The sequence below is a fragment of the Sorghum bicolor genome, chromosome 7, assembly GCF_000003195.3.
Source record: "Sorghum bicolor cultivar BTx623 chromosome 7, Sorghum_bicolor_NCBIv3, whole genome shotgun sequence".
Taxonomy (NCBI): domain Eukaryota; kingdom Viridiplantae; phylum Streptophyta; class Magnoliopsida; order Poales; family Poaceae; genus Sorghum; species Sorghum bicolor.
In genome coordinates this window covers 61,569,752-61,593,346 of record NC_012876.2, presented here as the reverse complement: position 1 = coordinate 61,593,346, position 23,595 = coordinate 61,569,752, and the positions used below count along the sequence as shown (strand labels likewise).

At 43.8% G+C, this 23,595-nt stretch overlaps 2 protein-coding genes across 5 annotated transcripts; one reads left to right on the top strand and one right to left on the bottom strand.

Annotated features, from left to right (window-relative positions):
• LOC8060560 (pentatricopeptide repeat-containing protein At3g29230) lies at window positions 8,310-13,666 on the bottom strand. Of its 4 annotated transcripts, XM_021464487.1 has the most exons (5): window positions 10,274-13,666; window positions 9,944-10,002; window positions 9,708-9,864; window positions 8,949-8,993; window positions 8,310-8,854 (listed from the first exon to the last, which is right to left on the bottom strand). In XM_021464487.1, the coding sequence occupies exon 1, from the start codon at window positions 12,521-12,523 to the stop codon at window positions 10,451-10,453; it is 2,073 nt and encodes a 690-aa protein (XP_021320162.1). In that variant the 5' UTR covers window positions 12,524-13,666; the 3' UTR covers window positions 8,310-8,854; window positions 8,949-8,993; window positions 9,708-9,864; window positions 9,944-10,002; window positions 10,274-10,450. The 4 variants fall into 4 exon arrangements, with proteins under 4 accessions (XP_021320162.1, XP_021320161.1, XP_021320163.1 ...); XM_021464486.1 differs by having other exon boundaries at window positions 8,310-8,993; XM_021464488.1 differs by having other exon boundaries at window positions 8,310-8,993; window positions 9,967-10,002.
• On the top strand, window positions 17,069-21,433 carry LOC8060559 (transcription factor RF2a). Its single transcript, XM_002445717.2, has 4 exons — window positions 17,069-18,335; window positions 18,415-18,547; window positions 18,632-18,716; window positions 20,796-21,433. Exons 1-4 carry the CDS (start codon window positions 17,299-17,301, stop codon window positions 21,017-21,019), a joined length of 1,479 nt encoding a protein of 492 aa, XP_002445762.1. The 5' UTR covers window positions 17,069-17,298; the 3' UTR covers window positions 21,020-21,433.

Here is a 23,595-nt window from a genome sequence, read left to right as displayed (position 1 = left end):
TAGTCAATTTTGTTAGAATTTGGACGAGAGCTGAGGTGGGATCCATATGTTGATCTGGCAGTGCTAATTGACATTAGTTAGAGCATCTCCAACAATTTGAAAAAAATCACTTGCTAAATCTTGAGTTTTAGCAAGTTGCTATTTCATTTGGCAAGTCAAAAAAAAGACTTCTCTCCAACAAGTTGTTATTCTCACTTGGTAAAAATAGAAGATGACAGATGAGACCCGCCTGTCATCCGACCACCGTGCGGAAGTCCAACGCCGCCGCCGGCATGCTCAGCTCGCCCAGCTGCCGCGCCCGCCTCTTGCCTCAGCACGTCGATGGAGACAACGGCGCCGCGCTCGTAGCGGGGTGACCAAAAGCAGGCGGTGTGCTCACCGTCCTCCGCCGCCTCGAACCTGAACTCCCCGCATTCCCCGCCCTCCGCCACGTAGAGCTCCTCACCGCGCGGACCCGTCACGCGCACCAAGATCCTCCGATCGGCCGCTGAAGTGGACTCCGCCACCACGCGGTACGACGCGTGGCTGACCGCGCGGCGGCGGAGTTCCTCGGTCAGGCACTTGGAGCTGCCCGACGGCACGTCGAAGACCAGCGCCTTGACGGCGGTGGCGGAGACGTCGCAGAGCATGACATCGCCGCTGCTGATGTCCCAGTTGAGGTAGTCCGGGCGAAGGCCGAGGCCCTCACAGAGGAGGCGGAGGATCTGCATCTCGAGACCGCGCGTCTGCACCGTGAACCACTCCACGACCTCCCGGAGCCTCGCCGGCTTGTCAGGCCAGCGGCAGGGGCTGTCGCCGACATCGGGGAAGGAGCAGGCGAGGCGGAGGCAGTCGCGCCAGACTTCTCAGTGCTCGTGTCGAACATGGTGCTGGAGTAGATCCGCGTCGCCTTCCCGGTGTCCTCGGAGTAGAGCCCGGCCTTGTCCTCCGCCGGCAGCGCGAAGAACTCCTAGCACACCGCCTCCCTCGTGGCGTCCGCGTTCCCCTTTCGCGTGCGATAGCAAGTTCCTCCGCGCGCGGATAGATACGCGCGCGGGGACGGTGTTTACGCAATTGACAATATCAAGTGGATTTACAAAGTTGTTGGAGAAGTGTTTTTGTGTTTTTGTCAAAATAATAAGAATACCAAGTGGATTTGAGGAGTTGTTGGAGATGCTCGCTCCCTATTGTATTGAACCATCTCCAACAATAAATTTAAATATTTTTTTATAAAAATTAAATAAAGTGTAAATGAGCGATTTAAGTCCAGAGTTTGGCTTTTGATGGGTACGACTAGTTCGTTTTAAACGTGGGTAATAGTAGGCAAAATTTTGGTTTTTGTTGAGCAAGTTCGTGGGTTCTGCTAATTGACAGATTAGATTGGGTTGAGTCGAAAGAATAAAATTATGGGTTATTAGGTAAGGTAGTTAATTTGATATGGATTGGGTTAAGCGATGTTGTTTGTTTCACCATGGCAATGGGCAATCGCCTTATGGGATAGTAAATTCTATCATGGCTATGAGGCACAAATGTACATGCCCCGATATCATTCTGTTCGCGCGTTGATAAAGAAAACCTTACCGCGGTGGCTTGAATGTAAAAGCGTTATCCTTTTCTCTCTGTACTCAACTGATAAAGAAAACCTTACCGCAAAGGCAGTAATCAACCTGCAAAACTACTCACATTAGCACGTTGAGTACGAACTGATACATATCGATTAGTTATATCAAGGTAGTACCATTGTCGCTGGCACAATAAGGTCCTCAAATAGCTAACTAATCGATGTGATGTCGATTTGAGCAGCTAACCAATTGATGTAAATATATATCAAGCATAGCAAAAAATACATGTACTAATCTAGTTCTAGAAGGATAAAATGAGCCATATATGCTCGCGTGCGTACGGGCTTAATTAACCATCGGGTACATCATCTCTCTCTGACGACGTCGTGCTTTGTGCAGTAAAGCGCACACTAATTTCTAGGTCAACACACTGTTAAAAGTTCAATACATGTGTGCGTTATTATACTGTGTCCTGGTCCTGGATTCATTTTTTGCGAGGGCGGCAACTGTTTAGATATATATATGCAAAGAATTGCAAAAGTGGAGCAACAAACTGTTTATACTTTATATGCAGTGAATTGCAAATGCCGTGGAATATAGTGCTCGTTTAATATATATTATTATAAGTTGCTTATAAGGTTTAAACAATCTGAAACTAGAAGACGAACGTCACGTTTTTCTTCAGTGTTTTGTAGCCGTGCTTCTTCCTACAACCATCCATTTAAGCTAAGATTTAAAACGCAAAAGGTTGGTACGTAGATCAGATTATCATTATCACATTTTCCCTTCATTTGTGTAGCTTCTCAAGAATGTACTCCCTCCATTCCAAATTATAAGTCGTTTGACTTTTTTTTATCTCAAGTTTGACCACTCGTCTTATTCAAAAACTTTGTACAAATATAGTCAAATTTAAATCATTTTTGAAGAACTTTTATTAATAAACCAATACACAACAAAAAAAAGTTATATTTTATACAAAACTTTGAATAAGACGAATGGTCAAACTTGATATTAAAAAAGTCAAACGACTTATAATTTGGGATGGATTGAGTAGCAAATACGGCCATCGAGAAATTTTAGAATGGTTGAAAAAAAAATAGACCATCTATTGAGAAAAATCAAACAGTATAAAAATAGGATATACCAATGTGAAAGTACTCAGAAGTACCAGGAAGATAAGGACAATGTACTGTCGAGAAGCGCCTCAGTGCTGCACACCTATTATACTGCCAAAGACACGCCTCTCCTTTAGAATATAAATCGAGCGGGATGTGTTCACATGATACATGGGAGGAGAGGAGCAGAGAGGACATTGACGGATCTAGGATTTTACATCATTCCACATACAAAAACTTTTAATACAAGTATGCAATATCTTAGACCATAAGTGCATAACATAATGACCATAACAAGAATACAATGCAAAAGAAATTATATTGCAGTGATTACCCTAGATTTCATCAATCAAGATTTCAATTTGTTCTAAACTAGAGAAGAAAACAAAATCTACACATGAAAACTTGAATTCTAGACTGGAGAATGGATCTGGAAGAGGGAGACGCTGAGTCAAACGAGGATATATGCATGGGAGGCTGGTTATGATCCGATCTAAGCTAGTTAGCATGCCAACTGGGCAAGTGAATACAAAATGACGACATCAAAACTAACCACAACATCAAAAGCCTGGTGTGGTGGCTAAGTATGCTTTTATACTACTCTGAATGGTTAAAAATTTCTTTTTTTTGGTGTGGCTAAATTAATAAGACTGCCGAGATAATTCAATGGCCCAGAATGAACTTCTCTAAAACGAAAAGTAGGTTTTGCACACATCGCATTCCCAAACAAACGTACAAAAGTACTACGTATAGCTTCTAGGAGCAAGTTGTAACTGAAACGAGAGGTAATGGTGGTGACACAATCTAGAGTACGTCCGGACCCGACCGGATTGTGAGTTTGTGACACACAACGTAACGGAAATAATTAAGCGGCAGGTGAACCAAGATCGGTCGCATTCCATGGGGTCGTACGTGTACGTACAGCCAGCGATCTTATCCCAAAAGGCCAAAAGGGTTTTGCATTGCATCAAGAGGTCTGGCCGTCTGGGTCGACGTCGACCGATTAGATCCATCTCCATCTCCAGCTACACCTTGCCTGCCCACAGGCACTCGAGCTGGGTGGCGACGACGCTGTCGCCGTCGCCATTGCGGCCGCCGTCGCTCTTGCTCTTGGGTGGTGGTGGAACCGAGGAGGCTCCGACGACGACGCCGTGATGCTGCGGCCGCCGCAGGATGAGGTCGCGGAGGTGCGGCGGCGGGCGCAGGCCCATCGCGGCGGCGCGCTCCCACCGCCGGAGCCGCGTGACGCCGATGCACGGGCCGTAGGACATGTCCATGTCGAACTGCCGGAGCTCCTCCTCCTCAGCGGTGTAACCGCCGCCGGAATCTGAACATATATATATATGTATATATACATGTCAATGCGACGATACATATATACTGCTGTATGTACGCACGACGTACACGCCGCATGGTATAGGAGACTAGGAGTACGTATACCTGATGCGTCGCCTGCTTGGCATTGCTGCTGCGATTTGCCTTTCTTCGATTTCTGCTTGGGCGTCGACTTGCTGCTGCCTTTCTTCCTCTCCGGGTAGATACCCTTCAGGCGACCCCGTGTGGGCGCCATCTCAGCACGTGACGACCCTGACCTAGCTTGACTCTTCTCGTTGGTCGTTGCATATATATATATATATCTACAACTAAAAGATACGAAGAGGACCCATCTACCACATCCATGGTGAAGCCACAACTCCCATTTTACTGTGTCATGATAGACTATCCCATCAACACAAGCCCCACTCAACCATGCATGCAAAATTATTTTAGTGAATTAAAAAAGTCATAACTCTTAAACCGAAGATAGAAATTAAATTATGATTGCACCATTAAATTTTTTATAATAAATCCTTTAAAACAAGATCACACATGGATATATTTATATAAAATTCTATTAATGAATATTTATCTCTACAACTAAAAATTATGGAGAGGACCCGTCTACAACTCTCATCCATTTGGTGGTCTTTTTTACTGCGCGATGACACGCTATCCCATCAACCTAGGCCCCACTCACCTATGTGTGCAAAATTGTTTTAGCGAATTAAAAAAAAGTCATAACTCATAAACCAAAGATATAAATTAAATTCCGATTGCACCATTAAATTTCTTATAAAAAATCCTTCAAAACAAGATCATACATGGATATATTTAGATAAAATTTTATTAATGAATATTTATCTTATAAAGATAAAATATTTTCTTTTAGTAAGTAGAGACAATATTCTAGGTTCAACAGACAATGTTCTGTCTTTGTAAAAAATGTTATGGATTTTGAAGAATAGTATTTTGGTTTTAGGTTTACGAAACTGATATTACAATATACATAAAAATACATAAATACATAATATAGATAAAAATAATAATAAAATCTAGAGTAAAAAGCATAAGAAAAAAAATAAAAACACAGAATGGAGAAAAATTTCAAATAATGTCAAAGGGTTACTTTTCAAATATCTTAAATATATTTATAGAACATTAACATCACTAAATACATCACAGAACATCATTAAATATATTATAGAACATCACATCTATTATAGATTACATGTATACTAAGTGAACACCATAAGAAACATCATAGTATATCACATGTATACTACGTAAACATGACATAACACAACATAGAACACTAAATATGTACTACATAAACATCTCACATATATGGGAACGGATCTAGTGCAAACTCATCTCCTGTGCAAACTCTAATCTGGACCATAGGATGTTGATCCAAGGGGCACGGAAAGATTGGGTAATTTTGCACTTAACCGCCCGCTCTTAATCACACTTTTACAAATCCCTCCTTCCACCTCTCTCATGCGCCCCCTTGGATCAACATCCTACGGTCCAGATTAGAGTTTGCACAGTTTGCACGGGAGATGAGTTTGCACTAGATACGTTGCCCACGTATATAGAAAATAAAAATAAAAATAAATACTAAGAAGAAAAATATAAAAACAAACATGATTAACAAATGATAAAAAGTGCATAGAGAAAATAAAATAAATAAATAATTTAAATAAAGATAAAAAGAAAACTAAAAGGAATTAAAATATAAAATAAGAATGAAGAAACATAGAAAATCTAAAAAGAAAAAAGAAAAACAAATAGAAGCAAGGAAGAACAATAAAACTAAAACCAAAAGAAAAAAATAAAAGGTAAAATTAAAACAATAAAAGAATAAAGAAAGGACAGGAAATAAAATAAAATCAAAAAATAAAAACTGAAAAGAAATGAAAAAGGAAGAATATAGACAGAAAAAATAAAATAACAATGAAGAAACAAAGAGTATGTGGATTTTAAAACCCGTAACAACGTACGGGCATTAACCTAGTCTCTACAACTAAAAATTATGGAAAGGACCCATCTACCACACTCATGGTGAAGTCACAACTCTCATCCCTTTTAGCCATAATAGGCTATCCCATCAACCTAGACCCCACTCACCCATACATGCAAAATTGTTTTAGCGAATTTAAAAAACTCAAAACTTTTAAACCGAAGATATAAATTAAATTCCGATTGCACCATTAAATTTCTCATAACAAATCCTTCAAAACAAGATCACACATGGATATATATAGATAAAATTTTATTAATAAATATTTATCTCTACAACTAAAAATTATGGAGAGGACTCATCCACAACTTCCATCTCTTTGGTGGTCTTTTTAACTGCGCGATGACACGCTATCCCATCAACCTAGGCCCCACTCACCTATGCATGCAAAATTGTTTTAGCGGATTAAAAAAGTCATAACTCCTAAACTATAGATATAAATCAAATTCTGATTGCACCATTAAATTTCTTATAACAAATCCTTCAAAACAAGATCACACATAGATATATTTAGATAAAATTTTATTAATGAATATTTATTTTTTAAAGATAAAATATTTTCTTTTATTAAATAGAAACAATTTCTAGGTTCAATAGACAATGTTCTGTCTTTGTAAAAAAATGTTATCGATTTAGAAGAATAGTATTTTGGTTTTAAGTTTATGAAACTGATATTACAATATACATAAAAATACATAAATACATGACATAGATAAAAATAATAAAAAAATGTAGAGTAAAAAGCATAAGAAAAAAATAAAAACACAAAATGGTGAAAAATTTAAAATAATGTCAAAGGGTTACTTTTCAAATATCGTAAATATATTTATAGAACATTTAAATCACTAAATACATCATAGAACATCATTAAATATATTATAGAACATCATATCTACTATAGATTGCATGTATACTAAGTGAACACCGTAAGAAACATCATAGAACATCACATATATACTACATAAATATGACATAACACAACATAGAACACTAAATATATACTACATAAATATCACATATATATAGAAAATAAAAAAAATAATAAGAAAAAATATAAAAACAAACATAATTAACAAATGATAAAAAGTGCATAGAGCAAATAAAATTGATGAATAATTTAAATAAGGATAAAATAAGATTAAAAGAAAATAAAATATAAAATAAGAATGAAGAAACATAGAAAATCTGAAAAGAAAAAATAAAAACAAATAGAAGCAAGGAAGAACAATAAAAATAAAACCAAAAGAAAAAGAAAATAAAAGGTAAAATTAAAGCAAGAAAAGAATAAAGAAAAGACAGAAAATAAAATAAAATCGAAAAACAAAAACTGAAAAATAAATGAAAAAGAAAGAATATAGACAGAAAAAATAAAATAACAATGAAGAAACATAGAGTATGTGGATTTTAAAACCCGTAACAACGTACGGGCATTAACCTAGTATATATATATATATATATATATATATATATATATATATATATATATATATATCAACTCGATGCGTGCAACACCAATATCGTATTAGCGTTTATCGCATGAACACCAGCCCGCTTTCATCAAAAGCCTCTAAACTGTAACTTTGTTCTAAGTTGATCTTCTCTAACTTTAACGATTTTTTTTTAAAAAAAAAGAGATATACAAGTTCAAAGAAATGTATTATCAAGACCACTAATGAAATTAATTTCATATTCTAGACTAGATATATGCTGATGGATTTTTATATGAACTTGATCAAAAATTAAGAGAAATTTGAATTAGAACAAAACTAAAGTGAACTATTGTTTGTTACAGATGGAGGAAGTAGTAAGCATTAATCGCCAATACTATTTAGAAGCTGAATTTGAGTAGTCCTTCAAAGAATTCAACTTATGTTGTGTGTATATTTGATGATAGCTGAAGAACTAAACATTATTTTATTATTATAAAAATCAGAAACTATGGCCTTTACTGTTAGTCCAACACAAGGTTCACTCGTAGAGTTCACGAACCAAAGGATGTATGGCGGCTCACTTGTTTTTCTTTTTCCTTCCAGAATTCAGATCATGCACCAAATAAAAACATAGCAAGACCAAGATGCATTCCAAGCAGCTACATATGGCGGCAAAGTACAAGTCAACCATTCGGCATACTTTTTCAGATAATTCCGAAATACGGAGTAACATTTATACCATCTACTTGATTTCTAATAATATGCAATTTCAACAGCACAGATATCATCGCAATTCTGTTTTGTGTGAGAGTCCAGTATCCTAACATAGACTACAATACCCAGGACTAATCAGCAGCCCAGCACCACTTCAGACTCATTAGCAGGACATAATTCTAGTTGCAGACATACACCTGGGCCCTGGGCCGGAGAAAGTGGAACCATTGTTATTTAGGATTTTATTAGATAGGAGTACATCATTGCCTTATTTACAGAACCAGTGAAATATAGCACAAAGTAAATGCATTATGTCCAACAAAAACGAGGTCTTGGTTCTTTGCCTTATTTACAGGACTATATGACGCAAAGCAAATAATGAATGTGTGGCAAGATAAGTCTTTTGTCAGTACTAAAAACTCGACCCCATGGGAAAGACCTCCCCTCAGGCATTGCAGACAAGGTAGAAATTTCCTCCAACTACAGGGTCGAGAGAAAGGCCCGAAAGCTGGCTTCCCAGGATGCGCTGCGGACAGGTTCATGACAAGATACCACTTTTGTCAGTAATAACAAGACTATCTTCTAAGGTTCAGAGATGATCTAACTGTTGATCTGATCACAACTGAGGCCACGAGGATGTTATCTGATGCTAAAACAAATAGCAATAGGAGTTGTCCATAAGACAAGGCACCAACTCAGGGTCGTAGTTGTTCCCTTGCAAGGGCATTGAGGAGTATTCATCAGTTAAACGCAACAAAAGGCAATAAAGGCCTTGAGGAATAGCAATTGCAGCACAGTGTTTGTTTACCTGCTCTGCTAACCTTGGTCTCAATTCCTTATCCATGCTTTCCATCTGCATGGTATAATGTAGAAAATGAGTATAAGAACTGCAACTTGCTGATAAGAGAGAACCATAAAAAGTTGTATAGATGACATCATGATCATGACACTCTAGCTGATATCAAACTTTGGGTTGGTGATCACTCAGACTAGGTGCATTAGCTTTGTGGGACATTATGTAAGTACCAAAAACTTGAAAGATTTCTACACCATACTGATCTGATGTACAATAACTTGAGATTGAGATCAAGCTACTCATCCAGACGGAGGCAAGTAATCATTCTTTACTCTAAATTTGAGTCCTAAAATGCGGTACCCTCATTACGCCACTCGATCAAGCTATTAACCTTTAGATCTGAAAACACTTACAAGTTGGCTCAATTGATACACTTTAGTTGAAAGGGTGTGAAACATTGAAACTGTATGCATTGTTATATGAAAATACATCCTTTCATATAAAATACGCTCTTAGACTACACTTTGGACACTATAGAAGTGTAAACATATCTTTTTCATTAGTGTTGATAGTACAAAGAAAACATTGATAAATAGTCTCAAAGCAAAGCATGGGTGATAGCATCACTGGATATTAAAAAAAAAGGATTACATCACCAAACAACATTAAATAAGAACTGGCATAAACTAAAAGTTTACTGGCAAAAGTGCTGGCATGGACAGTTTACTCTCAACATTTATATGAATTAGGGAAAGAAAGAAGTTAGCTTACCATAGCATTTGGTTTAAAAGCAAACAACCTTAAACTATAATCAGCATTCTTCATATCCCAGATAATTCATAAAAAGATTCTGGAATCTTCGAATCTACAGAAGCTTCCTCAGAATTTATATTTCATCGAGCATCACGTACAAATCCCTAACAAGTTTCTGCATGTTATAATACAAAGTTCAAATTAATAAAGCAAAACCTAAAAATGAAAGAAAAAGATTAAGGACATATAAGTACCATGGAACAATCGTTTCCCCTACCAAGAAGGCTCGGACCAAATCTTCTTCCTAGACAATCTGATAATAGCAGTTGGCAAACAGTAACAGGTTACTGAGCAGACATAGTATTACAATAACATTTTATAGAGAGAATTGAGGAACAAATAAAAATCTTGCTGCAACAAATAGCCAAATAATGAGAACCCACCCCATGCTGAGTTGCATATTGCCTCAAACCAGCAGCAGTAATAGACACTTCTTTCATTTTAAGACTTTATATTTTTATTTAAGTATATAACTGAAATTCTGCAGATTAAGGTGTACTAATCCCACTAGGATTGGGGCTTACCATAAGCAAGCACAGCCGGTTTCACTGATCACATGATGGATTGCTGCTTTGTTTATGGTTGCATCACATCAGAATTCAGAAGCTGGAGGAGGCCATAAAAAGGACAGTCTCTGAGATCTGTCGTGGGCATTTCCACCATTTCTTTTTGTTGTATAATCACACACATGTCCATATCACTCACGGAACAAGCAGTTCATGGCCAACCGGAACACAGCCAACACACTTAACATGCGAACTCAGCCTATCAATCATATCAGATATCTGGTCGGACTCTGGGTGCTTTCTGTCCCCAACTGTGAACTCATGGAACGCCTCATCAAGTTCTATCCAGCTTGAGCCAGCTGTTTTCTGAGACCCTGTTCCTTTCATCTGCACCCTTGCCTTCGCCATATCGCTCCACTTCCCGGCCTCTGCATAGATGTTCGACAAGACAGCGTAGTTCCCTGCATTTGAGGGCTGCAAGTTGCTCAGCTCATTCGCTGCCAGTTCTGCGTACTCCACATTCTTGTGCAGTCGGCATGCACTGAGCAAGGACCCCCATATGACCTCATTAGGCTCCCAAGGCATGCTTTTGATCATGTCGACAGCCTCCTTAATGAGCCCTCCACGGCCAAGAAGATCGACCATACAACCATAATGCTCTATCTCAGGCTTGATGCCGTAGTCTGTCTCCATGTTGGCAAAGAACCTCCGTCCTTCTTCCACAAGCCCCATGTGCGTGCAAGCGCTGAGAACATTGATGAGCGTCACAGCATCAGGGTGAAAGCCTTGCTGCTTCATTTGTGTGAAGAGGTTCAGCGCCTTTTCACCATGCCCGTGCATTGCAAACCCTCCAATTATAATGTTCCAAGAAACTGAATCCTTTTCAACTATCTCAGTGTCAAAGATGTAGTCGGCTCGGTTAACACATCCACACTTGCAGAACATGTCCATCAGGGCATTGCATACAAGGGTTGATCTTCCCAGCTTCCTCTGGCGCACATGTCGGTGAATCCTCTTCCCAAGGGCAAGGCAGCCAGACTCAGCACATGCAGCCAGGATACTCACAACTGCAACTACGTCAAGCTCAATGGCAGCCTCCTTCATCTCAGTAAACAACCTGCCTGCTTCACCCACAAGCCCCTTCTGAGCACATGCTGAGACCATTATGGTCCATGTCACCAAGTTCTTGGCGGGCATCTTATCGAATATAACCCGCGCCATCTCCATGTCACCCTTCTTACAATAGGCTGACACCACAGTCGACCAGGACACCACATTCCTCCCCGGCATGCGCTGGAACAGCTCGAAGGCCTCCTCTGCCTCCCCAGCTTTGGCATAGCCATCCAGCATTGTGTTCCAGCTCACCGTGTCCTTCTCGGGCATCTCGTCAAACATGCTCCTTGCTGCGTCCACCTCCCCTTTCCGCACCATTGCGGCCATGGCCGTGTTCCAGGACACGACGTCCCGTGTCGTCATTTCGTCGAACACCTTCTTCGCGTCCGAGAGACCGTCGTTCTTGGAGTAGGCGTCGATCAGCGCATTTCCAACGAAGGTATCCTCGACGGACCCGAGCTTGAAGACGTGCGTGTGCGCCGCGCGGACGGGCGTGACACCCGCAGTGGCGAGCGCCTTGATGAGGAAGGAGTAGGTGAACGTGTCCCGCTGCCGCAACGGCATGTCGACGAACACGGCGAGCGCGGCGTGGGGAAGGGAGTTGAGCGCGTAGGCGCGGAGTAGCGTGTTGGCGAGCAAGGCGGTGCTGGGGGCGAACGGGGGCGCGGCGGCGGCGGAGAAGACGCAGCGGCAGGCGGGGACCCGGCGGAGGAGCGCGTAGGAGGCGATGAGCTTGGACGCGGCGCGCGGGTCCCGGTGGAGCCCCTGCCTGAGGACCTGCGCGTGGAGCTCCTGCACGTGGCGGAGGCGTGGGAGGCCGTGCGGGAGCGAGGCCAGGTGCTCCTCCACGAGCCGGCGCTGCGACGGCGCGCCGCCCCACTTCGGCGCCGGGCGCAGCGCGATGGATGCGGCAGCGGACATTGAATCTCGGTGCGTCGGCTTCGGTGGCGCCGGCGCCGGCGCCGCCTTGGTGGATGGTCGCCGCGGTGGTGGGGGGTTCTCGGCCGGCGAGGAGATGGCGGGAATTGGAGGGAGCTCGGGCAAGGGGTCCTGGACTCCTGGGGATGTGGTCTGGGCGTCTGGCTGGCTGACATGTGGAGCCGAGCCAAAACCTTGGACTAGTAGGGGATAAGTTAGTTGGACCGTGTGGGGCATGCATGCAGTGAGCCATTATTTCCACGGGCCCCAGTGGCCTACTTTTGGCCAGGCTAAGCATTCTAATGGGCCTGGGTGCGGATAGTGGAAGGGCCCAAGGATGGCAATTATATGCTCTATTTCTTTTTTTTTTTCGTGGCTTCATGGCAATTCTATCCTCGGGTGCAGGTACGTAACTATGCCCCAGTATGCATTTTGCTTTCAGAGCTTTCGTCAATCTCGTCTCGAGGTCTATTTTTTTAAGATGGTCATAGAGATAGAATTTAGGTGTGTGTTCATAGGATAAATGTGCATGTATTGTGAGCGTCAGCGTTGTTTTGTGCAATCTAAAAAAAGTATCCACTGATATCGCACATAATGCGTATAGCATGTATATAAATTTTCACCCGCGGGTGTGGATACGGGTATAAGATTCTACCATGAGTGGGTGGGTCTGTCGCTTCACCCTTTAGAGATGTCAAAAGTGTGGATTAAGGTCGGGTGAAAATCTCCACGGACCCGAACCTAAAATCTGAAACTGCTCCGAACACGGATTCATATGGTAATCCAAACCCATCACCAACATCGGTGGATATGGGCTCGATTTCTGCCACAAGAATGGGAATACGACAGAGGTGGTCAGGTGTGCCATGTCCATGTGTGGCGAGAGGGAGGGGAATGATTGAGATGGGAGACCGGACTCAGAGGAGGAACAAGTGGTGTTTTGATTCGGCGTGCGATACCCACCATATAGATTACTTTTATGGTTTTACATTGTGAATGTAAATCTATAGCTAGAGATATAACTTGTGCAGGACCCATTTATATGGATGACTTGTCCATATACATTGCTCATGCCCTTAGTGCTATCTAATAATGAACTCATTGGCCCATTACCATCTTGGATGAACACCCTACACTGCATGTTTTACATGGACATGGTATCAAACAACAGCCAAACAGAGGACGTGGAGATCCCAATAGCATTAACGGAGATGCCAAAGAAGGCTACAAGTGGACAGGGTTGTACCTTATTTGGGTGCAGAGTTCTTCTAGCTACTATCTGTTTACCTCTTTCAGTTTTGAACCTTAGCAGTAATTAGCTGAAAATTTCAATTTGGACAGTCTGAAGCTCTGAAAAAATGTAGAAACGCGGTTTCAGTTCCGTCACTCTTGCATTGTGGGCCTGCTTTAATTTGGGCATATGGGCAGTGCGTGGCGAGAGGGCAAGGCGAACTCGAAACATCAGGTGAGCCGTCGGGCCGGTCCGGTGGCGGCGAAGTCGAGGCGCGAGAGACCCTTCTCCTCTCCTCGCTCCGGGCGGGACAGCGACGCGGAAAGCGTGGTTTGTCGCGGCGCTGGACGTGCCGCCTCCCCCGTCGACGACGAGAGCCGAGAGCGAGACCTCCCGACCGCACTAGCCAAGGCCACGTCGACAAGGCAACGAACCGATTGGTTTTAATTAGTAATTATTTTAGAGTAATTATTGATTATTAGGGTGGCGTGATGAGCGCGCCGTCGCTCTCGCGCACGTCCAGCGGGGGCGCAGACCACGTTGCATGGACACCGACGCCGGCCGGAATCCGTCCAGGGTCCGGGGCCCGGGCCCTTTCGCTGTCGGTCCCTCGGTCTCGTCTCCTCCTCTCTCTCACCGTACCGGTGCACGGGTGGAACGGCGACGAGTGGCGCCGCGGCGACACTCGAATTTAATTTCGTCAAGAACCTGCAAGAAACTAATAAATACCTGCCGTACGTCGAGATATTTTGTAAAAAAAAAAACATATACTGCTATTCATATATACTAGCAGTAATACTATATCCAATCTTTTGGCGCACATCGTGAAAACTTTATTGTATTGCTTACCTGCGAATTAGGGAGTCTGCTCGGTCGTCAAGCCCCCGCCGTGTTTTGGGGTTTATTAGTCATTTAGTCTTGGCCCGGACCTGGCTGCTTTCTCCTTGCACTTGGGTTAATTCTCTGCTGCACGATTTGAACTTTCCAGAATGATCCACACCACTGCGATGCTTGATTATATGCTACCTGTATATACTATTCCATCCGTCCAAAAAGAACAATATTATGAGATACAGTACGTCAAACTTTCTTAAATTTAACTAAAAATATTAGCAATACTTATATTAATAGAAAAATATTATGAAAATATATCCTATGGTTTGTCCAATAATACTAATTATGTATTATACATATTAATATTTTTATATACAATTGCTCAAAGTTTTAAAAAATATTTTATCTAAATAATTACTAGTTATGTGCGAAAAACTCTATTATTCTTTTCGTACGTGGCCTTCTCTTCCCTTCTTGTCGAAAGGAAAATAAAAAGAGAAATATAAAAAAAGGAGATAAGTTGCACTCTAAATGATATGGCTTTATGAAATCATAGAGAAAGAATTTACTAGTGAGGATCTTCTATTTAAATATAGTAGATTAATTACACATTGTTTTCATAACCCCGATTGATACCTTGCCATGGTCACACAGATTAATCCACGGGTGATCTAGAGCTGGGACCAGATCCAAAACGACGGTGTCGCCCCCTTTCCAACAAGTCCAAGATCTATCCGTTTCGATATCGCATGAACAAGTTATGATCGAAACATTGACAACGTGTCTGCGAATCTGAGGGTGACATGGTAGTTGAGTTGGAGATAAGTTGCAACTTTGAAAAGACGATGGTGTAGGCGTGTCCAGCGTGGCGATGTCCTCATCAACACTGATGTGAGAACTAGCAGGTGGGGAAGCCTAGCTACAGGACCCCTGCTCCTCGTACTCGTTCGTGCGCTGTCATGCGCCTTGGATTCTGCGTGCATTGAGGAGGAGCTGAGCCACGCCTCTTGGGCTCTTGGCAGTAAGAGAGAGGAGAAGGTTTTAAGGGAGGAGGAAAAGCAGGGGCGACAGCGATGTGCATATGATGTCAACGAATGGGAGGCGGAGATCCACATCGGGGCAGGCACACACATGAACATATGGTGTTTTATTTTTTTAGAAGAAAAGACAACTTGTAGAGGGATTGAACTGTGGGCGCGAGTTGAGAGCGTGGGAGTTGGTGGTCGAGGGAGGGCGCACGACCACGAAAGGTATGCTTCGAACTCTAATCGTGGGAGGGAATGACTAAGAGATGATCGGATGTGTATGTGTTTTAAGATTTTGCATGTCAAGGTGCATATTTTTGGGTGACCGAAATAAAGGTCATCTGGAGGTGAGGTGTTAATTTGGGATAGACATAGAGAACTCTAATTGTAAATAAAGGGTGATTTATAGGTGTAGAGATAGAGATAGACATAGAAACAAAGATAATTAGTAACTTAAGTGTAGAGGTAGAGATAGAAGTAGAGACCGAGTGAAGAGATATATAATAAAAGAATGTATTAAATTTCACCTTGAATACAAGGAGAAACATGTGCAAGCAGGGTGAGTCAGTGAACTCAAATTCACCGCATCCGACCGAGTCAACACAGATTCTCATGTTGAACTTGCCGTCCATATCTAGCTCTCTCCTAAAGCTCTTTAAGAACACTTATATAATATACCTGAAGCTATTGACGAAATCGATCATTTCCCCATGCAAATAGAAAACCTTTGAATCGTGTTGCAGACAAGTGTATCCACTTAGACCTTGTTTAGTTTGTCATTTTTTTTAATTTGGCTACTGTAGTATTTTTGTTTTATTTAATAGTTAGTGTCTAATTATAAACTATTAGTCTAAAAGATTCGCGCTTGTAAATTACAGGCAAATTGTACAATTAATTATTTTTTATCTATATTTAATGCTTTATACATGTGTCAAAGATTCGATGCGACGAAACAAAAAGAATTTTTTTTAAGATAACCTAAAAAACAAATCCCATTTGCTGCCAGAAAACCAGGCCACGAGGTTGAGGCATTGTTTAGTTCCGAAAAGTGAAAAGTTTTCGGTACTGTAGCACTTTCGTTTGTTTGTGACAAATATTATCTAATCATGGACTAACTAAGATCAAAAGATTCGTCTCGTGATTTCCAGCTAAACTGTGTAATTAGTTTTTGTTTTCGTCTATATTTAATATTTCATGCATGTGCCACAAAATTCGATGTGACGGGAAATCTTGAAAACTTTTTGGTTTTCAGGGTGAACTAAACAAGGCCTGATTGTAAAATCGCAATTCTCCAATCACGGTGAAGTCAAGACCCCCCATGTGGAGCGTGGGAGGAAGCGTAGTCCACGGTCCACGCACACCAGTGAGCGTAACCATACCGGGGATGGTCCGAACCAACAAGCAACCCCACGCACACGCACCCACTAATTGCGGCGCCAACAATCATTAACGACCAAACCCCACCGCGAAATTATCCGAAACACCCTCCTCCTCCTCCCCGCGGCGTGTGAAACGACGAACGCGGAAAAGGGAATAGAATAATTAAGCGCTGGAAAGGAGGGACTGATTAGACATTTCCTCCAATAGGATCACGCGTCACGTAACCCCGCGTCGGGCCACATGCACACGCGAACCCACCGCCGATTAAATAAAGCCCCACAGAAAAAAGAAAATCAAATCAGAAATTTTCAATTGCTTCCGCGAGAAAAAAAACATTTCCTCTTTTTTTCTTTATTTTGTGTGTGTTTTGTTTCTAGTGATAGCTTTGCTCTTGCTCGCTCTCCTCGCCTGGGCGAGAGCGAGACTCCGTGTGCGCCTCCATCCACTTCGCCATCTCCTCCAGCTGCAGGCCGGCGCCTCGCGCTCGCCGCCAGCATTCCGGCAGTTCCTGCTCCGTGCCTTCAAGAGGGGGTAGCGGCGGGATGGACGACCCGGGCGCCTCCGCCGACCCCGCCGGTGCCGCGCGCCACCACCTCTCGCCGCAGCAGCAGCAGCAGCTCGGGGGGCAGCCGCCAGTGCCGCGCTCCCCGACGCCGCTCGACCTGGCCTCCTCCTCCGCAGCCGCCGCGGCGTCCGGGTACCGCCGCCTCTCGCCGTCGCTCCGGCCGCCGGCGCACCCGCAGGCGGCGCGCCTCCCGTCGCCCTACGGCCAGATCCCTTCGCCAGGCGGCGCCGGCGCCCACCACGCGCGCTCGCTCTCCCAGCCGCTCTTCTTCTCGCTCGACTCGCTCCCGCTGCCGCCGCCGCTGCCGCCCTACGCCGATCTGGGCGCCGCGCCCCCCGCGATACCGCCCTCCCCGCCGCCGTCGACCTCCTCCGACCCGCACCCGCCGCCGCCGCCGCCGCTCGGCTTGCCGCCCAGGAGGGCAGGCCACCGCCGCTCGCAGAGCGACATCCCCTTCGGCTTCGCGCAGCTCAGCCCGCCGCTGCCCCCGCCGGCTCCCGTCAAGCGCGAGGTCACCACTGCGGCCGACGGCTGCAGATCGGACGGCGGCGGCGGCGATGACGCCGCGCTCTATGATCTCGTCAACTCGTACATGGACCTGGACGGGCTGGACCCGCTCAACTCCTCCGAGGACCGCCACGAAGACCGCGACAGCCGCGCCAGCGGCACGCGCGCCGGGAGCGCGGCCGAGAGCAGCGAGAACGAGGCGGAGAGCCAGTCCACGTCGGTCGACAGGAAGGATGGGGGCAAGTCCCGGCATTGTCGTAGCCTGTCTATGGATAGCTTCATGGGCAAGCTCAACTTCGCCGCAGGGGATGAGTCTCCTAAGCTGCCGCTGCCGTCTCCTGGTGGCAGCCTCACTAGGAGTGGGAGTGGCTCAATGGAAGGTGGTGCTGTCGCTCTGTTTGATATGGAGTTTGCCAATGGGGAGTTTACTGATTCTGAGAAGAAGAAGATCATGGCGAATGAGCGACTTGCTGAGATAGCTTTGACGGATCCTAAGAGGGTCAAGAGGTGTGCATTTCTTCATATGCTGGGTAAATTTTTCTCTTTTCCTGAAATTAGGCATTCTGACTTGTGGATTTTTTTTCAGGATTCTGGCGAATCGGCAGTCAGCAGCAAGGTCAAAGGAGCGCAAGATGAGGTACATTCAGGAGCTTGAGCATAAGGTGCAAGTGCTGCAGACAGAGGCTACCACACTCTCAGCACAGTTGACAATGCTGCAGGTTTGTTCTGTTTAGCTGCTGGGGATTTTGATTCAACCTCTGATTGTGATGTTTTTAAGTTAACCTTGCTCTTCTTGTTTGCAGAGGGACTCAGCTGGACTGGCTACTCAGAACAACGAGTTGAAAATCAGGCTGCAAGCAATGGAGCAACAAGCACAGCTGAGAGACGGTAAGCTTGTTTTGATACTTGTCTGCATTGGCCCCAAGTTTTCTAGTGGCAATGGACAAAATCAAGAATTTCTTGCTTCAAAAGCTAGCAAATGACTAATGTACCTTGCATTGCTCATTGGGTTGGATTTCCAAAATCCAGTTGTCAAGTTGCTCACAGAAGTTACTTATGCATGGGTTGCTTGCTGTTGTAAATGTTGTGGCAGTATTTTTTGTGGTTGATGCATCTCATTCTTCAGCTTAATGTTAGTCTAGAGTATAGTCATTTGGAGATTTTCTGTGTGGGATATAATCGCCTGCTGGGTTGAGTTTTGCTATTACTTAAGCTGCATCCTTAACAATGTACTTTATACATCACAACTGGATGCATATGCTAAGTTCTACAGCCTTTTTTGCGGACACTACAGCCAATCTAACATGAAAAAAAACCCTGATTTGTTAATTCATTTTGTTGATCATCAATTTTAGAGCTAAACTCATGATGACACCTGTGAAACTGGTTCTCTTAATGCTAGTATGTGAAAATGGCCTTGAGTGAAATGCCCCTGACATATAATTTTCAATTACTAGGTGGATACTTAAATTTCTTTTGGTCATAGGCTTTTGATATGAACCATGAAATGGGCTATTAGTTCCAGATTGGTCAGTAACTTCAAATTTGATCATTTGATGGATGATCGGAAACAGCACAATCATATCCTACAGAAGGCTTGAGTGGAGATTACACATCATGAGTCATGACTCTTAACATCTTCAAGGAATTTATCTAAGTTTTTTTTAATATGCATGCTTATTTGGTTGAACCAAACATGTTATGTGTCTTTAATAAAGGGTAAAAGTATAATTTGCTTATCATCATGATCACATAGTCTATGTATATCAGCCATATCCAGTTTAGCCTAGTGCACTGTGGGCATGTTTGGATCATGGCATGGGAAACTTGCCTGCGTCTGGGCTTTCGATTTCAAGCACTTGGGGTCAGATGCGCATGCCTGGGCGAGAGCCCCTAGACCAAGGCGGCATCCAAACAGGCCCAGATGTGTGCCATACTGCCATGTTTTGCTTTGGTGTCCATAGCTTATCTTGACAAGTCCTGCATAAATGTATCCTAACATTTGCTAAGTTGTTAGTAAGAGACTTTGCTTTTCCTTTCTTATTAATCAACAAAATTTAGTTTAGCAATTATCTTAACATAATTTGATAGCTAGACAAAGTTTGAATGCCAAATGATCTTTTTCTATTTATTGTTTCTGAAATCTTACAGGAAGGATGCTTATTGTTTTCTTCCCTCTCCCTGCACCATACATGCCCTATCTTTTGTGCTTATTTATTATTATTTCTGGTGTACCGAAATTGGTTTCAGCAAATGCTGCCTTGAGGTTAGGATTTCAGGATCAGTAAATAACACTTGTGAATGAATTGTCATGATGCCATGCTATTGGTTGATTTTAGTTCATTACTTAAGGTGTATTACAAGTTTGCAGTGTAACCATTACCGACTCATGTTAAACACTGATAAAGCATAGGCATAGGTACTACTGTTCTCCCAATCATAGGGGTGACTCTAATTTGGCATGATAAAACGTTGGTTGCTGTGTACGGCAAGTTGATTCTTCTTTCATGATGGTACTATTTTAGCGAATAGCGACTGCTAGGCCTACCATTAGAAATTGCATGCATGTTTGCAGAAAGACTTTGCATAGGAATCCTATATGTTTATAATGTTGTGTTACAGCCATGTTTGGTGCCACTGTCTCTAGTTAATGGTCATGTTGCGAATTGGTGATATTTTTAGGATTTGCTCACCCTTCATTTGGTATTTCTTTCTTTCTTCCAAGTTTTCAGATTCAGTGAGTCAAGCTGCAATGTTTGCTCAGTTACAAAATATGTTGCTTTAAAAATGCTGGGTGCATGCTTACTTTTGAAATCAATATTCGAGGTTTCTGTCTCTGTAGAACTGATAAGTGATGATGCATTAGTGCCTGCTGTATTATTTAGTTTTGCTAGTCTGTTGCGCTACCTGCATCCATTTATGTTTCTTCTTGTAATCTGATCTGATTCATGTGAATGCTCCGTGCAGCCCTGAATGAAGCGTTAACTGCCGAGGTCCAGCGTCTGAAACTCGCAACTGGGGAGATAACTGATGGACATGGACGGATGCCGAAGGGGCTACAGCAGCAGATGAACTCCCAGATGCTCCAGCTCCAGCAACTGCAAATACAGCAGCAGGTGCCCCAGACACAGCAGCAGCAAGGCCAGCGACAGCAGCAGCAGCAGCAGCAGCAGCCCCAGAAGTCGGCATAGATCAGGTCTGAGAGAAGGACGAGGAAGCTAATTGAGCATATGGCCAATTGAAGGATGGTGGGGAAAGAAAACCCCAATCTTTTGCGTATATCAGACAGGTTGTAGGATAGCAGCAATAGTAGGGCGAGAGCCGCCATGGTCCCTTGAGTTGAGTTGTTTTCGCCCGATACCGCACCTTAGCTGGAGTCTGTCGTACCATACATGAATGCCTGCCTGCCTAGTGTTGAGGCGTCTGGGTAGCGTCCCTGAACGTGTTCTCTCGGAGTTGGAGGTGTTTCTTCTTCTTCTTCTTCTGTACTTTTGTCTAAGAGGGCTAGGGTGTCACAAATGTACCTGCGTAATAGTGTAATTATTATTATTATTTAGTGTCTGTGGAGTGGACTAGTATGGAAGTGAAAAGCTTCCAACTTCACATGCATGTTCGTTGATCGTCAGTCAGTGGCTGCTGCTGTTGGTTGCGGTGCCTGCTGACTGCTGTGGGTTGGTCACTGGAGCCTTGGGGGGCCAGCACCAGCAAGCACATGGTGCCTGATTCTGCTGCGCATGCACTGTGAAGTGGTCTTCTGCTGACTTTGATATGCTTGCAACTGGAGTGGTGTTTTGTGGAATCCTGGCGTGGCATGGACTGTGTCCAAGCTGCTAAAGTGCAGATCGTGAAGGGTTGGTGCCCACGCACGTCACTGTGCGGTGGAGTGTGAAGTGGACGGCATCAGATGATCTCCTTGCCGTCGTTGGAAGTATGAGAGTAAAAGTCTCGCTCGTCGTGGTGAACGCGAAGATTCTTGCGGTGCGGTGCCCCGAGAAGGTGGGCGCTGCGGGCCGGGGCTTGCCGCTGTTCGTCGGGGCTGGGACAGGCGGGCCGCAGGGGTGCAAGGCCGGAGGGATAGATCGGTCAGAGATCAGAGCGGGGCAATTCGGCACTTGGGCTGGGCCGCCTGTGTGATCGAGGGGCGTTGCTGCCTTGGAGCCTCACAGGTGTGTTTGGTTGGGCTCCCAAGCTAGCTGAGTTGGTGTTTCTTCTAGAGCCAGATCAGAGCCAGTCTCGATGCTCACTTTTTGTAACCACCCAGTTTCACTTTGTTCTTCAGTGTTGGTGCTTGGCCTCCCACCGGTGCTCCTCCTCCTCCCCCCGCCGGTGCTCCTCCGCGTCGGTCATCCCTCGCTGGAGCTCATCCCTAGCGGTACTCCTTCACGCCGGCGCGAGGAGGCGGTGGAGACAGCAGCACACCTCATGTTACCAGTAGACATTGAAGACGTCGTGGTTGGTGGCGTAGACGACGCGGGCGCAGCTGATGCGGGTAGACGACTATCGGAGGTTGGGAGTGGCTCAACGTGAAAGGAATCGACCTGTATGATAAATTTTTGGTATATAATATTCCCTGTGCCAAGTAACACGGGCTGCCAGCAGGGAGTGACCCGTGCAATATTTTTTATGTATGGCCCTAATATTTGGAGCCATATAACGAATAAGCATATGCTATGACTTATTGAAAATTATATGGTGCTAATTAAGTTCGTGCGTTCAATAATCTCCGGATCGATCCATGGAGTAGAAGTTAGTCATGAATAATTATTGGTCCAAAAATAACTATGTAGATATTCTCAATATCCATGTTTATACGCAAGAGGTTCCTACTATATCATGCATAAAGGTGATGAGGAATACGTATACTTTACAAGCTAGTTGAATTAATTTAATCAGGTCTACAACGTACTAAACGTGTATCAAGGCTCCATGCATGCATGCACGACTACTATGTATATAGTTGGCTTCTTAACTAGCGGGCTTTCTAAACAATATATGCATATACACACATATGGGTCCTCCATGTCATGACGTATAAGAACCTTGATGAAATATGTATTGTCGTATTAAACTATCACATGCACATGTTTATGTAGTTGTTAATTATGAAGGAGCTTATGATATGTGGGCCACGCATCTTCAATTTATTTTGATAATATATAATAATTTATGAGCAATAGTCCAGATCGCGTACGTGTAGATGCACGTATGTTGATATGCCTGGTCACGATAAGCCGGCACTCACGACCGGTTGGTTAGAGATGCATGGATTCCGTACGTGTATATACGTGTATATGATAGCTAATCGGTGTGGATACGATTCGGTCGTTGCCGGTTGGTTAGAATCTATCTAATCCAAACAAACACGATTACTTGGCCAGGAGGCCAACGCCTCCTACAGGCCCCCTATATAAATCAGCCGCAGCCAACAGGGAGGGCCGGGACCCTTTGGACGCATACACGCTGCCAAGCCTTGCTCTCGGTTGCAGACATCACGCACAGGCATAGCACATACATCAATTCCACGCCCTTGCTCCACCCAAGCCGTCGCTGCACGCCGCTGCATATTCGTTGCTCTACCCAAGCCGTCGCTGCACGCATATACGCCACTGCGTATTCGCCGGATACGCTTGGAGGTCATCTTCGTCGAGTTCGAGCTCTGATCATGTCGTCCACGCCGGTTGTCACGTTTCTGGGTGAGCAATCAACCTAGATGTGATGATAGATTCACATGACTATTATATTATGCCAAAAGTTATTTGGTATTGAT

Bases quoted from the DNA above. Each gene is read 5' to 3' on its own strand.
- LOC8060560 (XM_021464486.1), bottom strand. From the start codon at position 12,523: ATGCCCCACACGGTCCAACTAACTTATCCCCTACTAGTCCAAGGTTTT.
- LOC8060559 (XM_002445717.2), top strand. From the start codon at position 17,299: ATGGACGACCCGGGCGCCTCCGCCGACCCCGCCGGTGCCGCGCGCCAC. The intron at 18,336-18,414 runs GTGTGCATTTCT...ATTTTTTTTCAG, and splicing joins GATCCTAAGAGGGTCAAGAG to GATTCTGGCGAATCGGCAGT. The intron at 18,717-20,795 runs GTAAGCTTGTTT...TGCTCCGTGCAG, and splicing joins ACAAGCACAGCTGAGAGACG to CCCTGAATGAAGCGTTAACT.